Source organism: Artibeus jamaicensis, unplaced genomic scaffold, assembly GCF_021234435.1.
Source record: "Artibeus jamaicensis isolate MK-2021 breed Jamaican fruit bat unplaced genomic scaffold, CSHL_Jam_final contig_354, whole genome shotgun sequence".
Classification (NCBI taxonomy): domain Eukaryota; kingdom Metazoa; phylum Chordata; class Mammalia; order Chiroptera; family Phyllostomidae; genus Artibeus; species Artibeus jamaicensis.
In genome coordinates this window covers 1,948,054-1,952,221 of record NW_026521803.1, presented here as the reverse complement: position 1 = coordinate 1,952,221, position 4,168 = coordinate 1,948,054, and the positions used below count along the sequence as shown (strand labels likewise).

The window sequence follows — 4,168 nt, the reverse complement described above, 5'->3', positions numbered from 1 at the left end:
CAGCTCTCTCCCTCCTTTTAGTTTAGAGTTCTCGATGTTAAGTATTACCATGCATTCCTTTATCCATTTATCTCTTTTCTCCAGTTCTAATCTCCGTTCATTCTATTTGACTGAAATCTTGTCTAATCGGCCTCAATCACATTCACTGCCATTCCATGTCTCAGATTGCTTTTAACCTAGTTAGCGGTGCACTCTTTCATTATAGAGGATTTCAAGACAGTGCACTTTGAGCTCCCATGCCTTGCATTCTGCCCACAGTCCCACCAGGATATGATCCCTTATTAGCTTTGGGCTGTGCACCCCCAGCACTTCAGAACCCACGCTGGACATGTAGCAGACCAGCTTTTTTTTTTTTTTTTTCAGATCATGTCATCATGACACCAAATGCTCCCAGACAAAAGCCACACATGGTACTCAACTAGCATGAAAACAAAATAAATCATTTTCTTCTCAGCAATTTGGTTGCTACTTTGATTTTTATATTGCAGTTTCATTGACTCCCTGGCAGTATGACAAATCGTAAACTTTCTAACAGCTATTTATATTTTTCCACCTTTACTGGGAAGAGCATGGTTCAAGAGCTTTTAACATTTCCAGCCTCACCCTGACTGGTGTAGCTCAGTGGGTTGGGTGTCCTCCTACAAACCAAAAGGTTGCCAGTTCAATTCCCTGTCAGGACCCATACCCGTGTTGCCAGCCAGGTCCCCAACTGATGTTTCTTTCTCTCACCCTCACATCAGTTTCTCTCCCTTTCTTTCTCCCTCCCCCTCTCTCTAAAAATTAAAATATTTAAAAAATCTTCTAGCCTCTTTAGCAGCTCTCCAGCGAAAGTCCTGTTTTCCAACTAATTGTGTGCCTTGCTATTCTTCATTAACTAGTTCTAAATCAGAAACTTCTACGCCCCGTGTGCTAGTTCTCACACTTCCCTCCCAGGACTTCTGATAACTGGAGTCACAGATAAATCCTCCCCATGTGGCAAGTGAAAGTTAGTATCCTCCTTCCAGATGAGGAAGCGGCCCAGAGTGGACTGTGACCCATCAGCCTCCCTGGATCTTTTTCATGAACTATTCACTTAAGTTTTTGCTTAATCATCTCCTCCTTAAAATCCAAACCACGGGACCCATCCGTGGTGAAGGCTTCCTAGCCACCGCGACCCCAAGTGTGGGGTCACTACACTGAGATCCCTCAAGTGTCTTGCGTTTCTATACATCAGCACCGAGTCCTGTTTCCCGTTTGGCCCGCCAGCTACAATGTGTGGGCCTGGGCCGTGTCTCATGTGCCCCTGTGTCCCCAACATTTGATTACTAATTTCTATGAAGTGCTTTCACAAACACTGGTGAAAGTCCTCAGATCTCTGTTTCTAGACACATTCAATCAGAGGCTGTTTCAAAGGGACCTCAACCACACAGCATCATTCTCTTATTTCTAACTAATGTCCTAAGTATGTTCTTATTCAAGTGATTTCACCAGGCCCAAAGAGTTTAAAGTATATGTAAATGATGTACAGTGCTCCTCAAAATGACCATGTGAATTAATTTAATATTCTGATCTTAATAATGATTGATCCTAGAAATTATTAAATGCTTCTCTGGAGATCAGAGGATGAAAAAGGCAGAGCCCTGCCTTCAATAACTTATATCCTAGTAAGGATATCTCCAATAACTTACATGTTTAGCAAGGGATAAAGAGGTAATAATCTAATTACAAAGCTTTGGTTTTATACCTCTCTTCCTCAGAATGTTTTCCCGAGGTCACTACATGGTCCACGAAGCCTACTTTAAAGTCCTCTTTGGATGCTAACGTTCCAGGAAGGGACTTTAACCCTCAGGAACACTTAAGTCCCTGAATGGGAATTGATCCAGCTGAGAAATGCTTACGGCAGACAAAGGAAGGGGAGGAAGGCTTGAAAGGTCATTTCAAAGCCAGCCTGAACTTAACTTCTGTCCTGCTGTAAGTTAAACGGAGGTATAAGGACCCCTCCCCCCCACAACAAGGCAGTCCCAGCTTGGGAACGGCAAACCTTATAGGGCCCTTCAGGAGCTGCCGTGATGAGAAATACAATGTATGTACCGCCACCCAGACACGGCTCTACCAGATTTGTCTATTTTTAATCAATGGAATTTAGATTTAAACCAGAATTAGATTTGAGATTTACAGTAGTTTCTAGTATCATTCAGTTCATGGATTGCAGTCCTCTCTGCGCCCAGTCTTAATCCAATGCACATCGGAGGGGGATACACTGGAGTTGTCCACGAGGCTGGGGTGCGGGTGGAGGGGGCTCTAATGCCCGGCCCCCTCGGGAGACCGGCGCCAGGGGCCGGGAGCTGGACCTCTGGAACCGGTCAGCCGAGCTGGGTCCGGAGATCTTTGGCGCTCACCGCGGCGCTACCGCACCTGTGTCGCCCGGATCCCGGCGGTTTCCCTTTGATTATCTTTCGGACGCCGCCCCTCTCTCCGCAGAGGGTTCCTCCTCCAGCACCCCAGGGTTCCCCGGCGCAGAGCTTCACTTCTGCATAATGAAAAGCGAAAGCCGCGGCTGGCGGGCGGAGGGGTCCGCGGTACACGCGGCGTGGCTGCCGTTCTGAACCCGCAGCGGCCGCCAGGGCTGTCGCCACGCGGTGCGGACCCAGACCTCAACTTCCAGCCCAACTCGAGCGCCGGCGGGCCCGCAGCAGCCCCGACGCGCCCTGCAAAGCGGGCAAAGGGCCTTCAGCCCCCACAGCTCGGAGGAGCCTTCCCGGGCCGGTCCCCAACCTCCTGTGCAGCATGACCCCCGCCCGCCCGAGCGCCCGCCTGCCCCTAGGTCCCCGGCAAAACACGCCAAAGGGAGTTCGGTGTCCAACGGCCCTAACTTCGACTTCCAAGTGACACTTCGCCCTCCCTGGAGCGCGGAACCGCCTCCTCCGGCCTCCACCCGAGATCCTTAGAGCCGCGCTGAGGGAAGAAGATCAAATGCCCGGTGAGGGGCGCTCCCCGGGATTTTGAAAAACCTCTTCATCCGTCTCAGGAGCGCCTCAAACCCCAGCCTGCACCCTTTGGCCGGATGAATTTCACCCCGGGACGTGTCCAGGTGGAGGCCTGTAGCTGGAACGGGAGGAGAGGAGCCCGCGGTGCTGAGTAGCTGGGCTGCAGCCGCGCGCCCCTCGCGGTGAGGGGCGCGCGGACTTGTCGGCTCAGTCCAGCAAGGAGAGTGGGATGCTGCGCCTCCTGGAGAGTCACACACTCACACACACACACACACACACACACACACACACTCCACCGCCAGCCGCCCCCTCCCCCCTCCGCGAGCCGGACACGGAGGTCGGAGAGCCACTGCTCACTTTAAGATTGGAGCTGAACCGCCCAGATGGAGGCAGAGGCTCTCGCCTCTTCTCCAACGTTCGCACCGTCCTAGGAGCCTCCCCCGCCGCCCCTCCGTTTCCCAGAGCAAGCAAGGTTTGGCTTCTGAGATTCCGCTCATTGGACAGGGGTTCAAACTACACTTGGCCGGGGATGGATGGAGGGAGCACTAGAGAGCGAGACGCGCTCACCTCGGTCCTCCGCTCGGGGAACTAGCCAGCCTCACGCGCCTCCAGCGCATAACTAGGCGGTCGGCGTGGGGAGCGGGACCCCGGGGCGCTCCAGCTCTGGCGCGGGAAGAGAGGAGTGACAGCAGCCACCACTTCGCGCGCGTTGGCAAAGGCACCGAATCTCAGAATAGGCTGAGCAGCGGGCATGGAGGGTGGAGGCGAGAGGGCGGAGGAGGAGTCGCCGGAGCGGAGAGGGATGACGTCCTCCGGCGCCGGGGGATCGCGGAGACCGAAGATTCCTGCTCTCGCCCTGCCCGGCGCGCTCACTCCAGGCGTTCGCGGACCCGGCGCGCCGCGCCCGGCTCCCGCTGCGTCTCCAGAAAAGCGGACACCTAGGCGATCCCCGCCCTCTTAAAGCTGGATGCAAGACCTCCCTCCGTCCACCTTAAAGCTGGTCTCTGCCGGTCTCTCGCCTCAGGGTGCCCTCCCAGAAGTCCCTGCCTATTTCAGGTCGGTCCGGGTAGACAGCCCCCCGCCGGGGCCAGCCAGGCCAGCCTCGCCCCTTCCTTGTTTCTCCCTCATCGACCTCGAACCAAGGGCAGGAGCCGGTGCTCCGGCTCCTGCCCACCGTGCGAGCCAGGGTCCCGGCCTGCGCC

General features: G+C 54.5%; 1 protein-coding gene across 1 annotated transcript; it reads right to left on the bottom strand.

Annotated features, from left to right (window-relative positions):
• Window positions 1-1,729: 1,729 nt before the first annotated feature.
• On the bottom strand, window positions 1,730-3,719 carry LOC128627262 (uncharacterized). Its single transcript, XM_053664315.1, has 3 exons — window positions 3,569-3,719; window positions 3,021-3,207; window positions 1,730-2,934 (listed from the first exon to the last, which is right to left on the bottom strand). Exons 1-3 carry the CDS (start codon window positions 3,717-3,719, stop codon window positions 2,634-2,636), a joined length of 639 nt encoding a protein of 212 aa, XP_053520290.1. The 3' UTR covers window positions 1,730-2,633.
• Window positions 3,720-4,168: the final 449 nt, after the last annotated feature.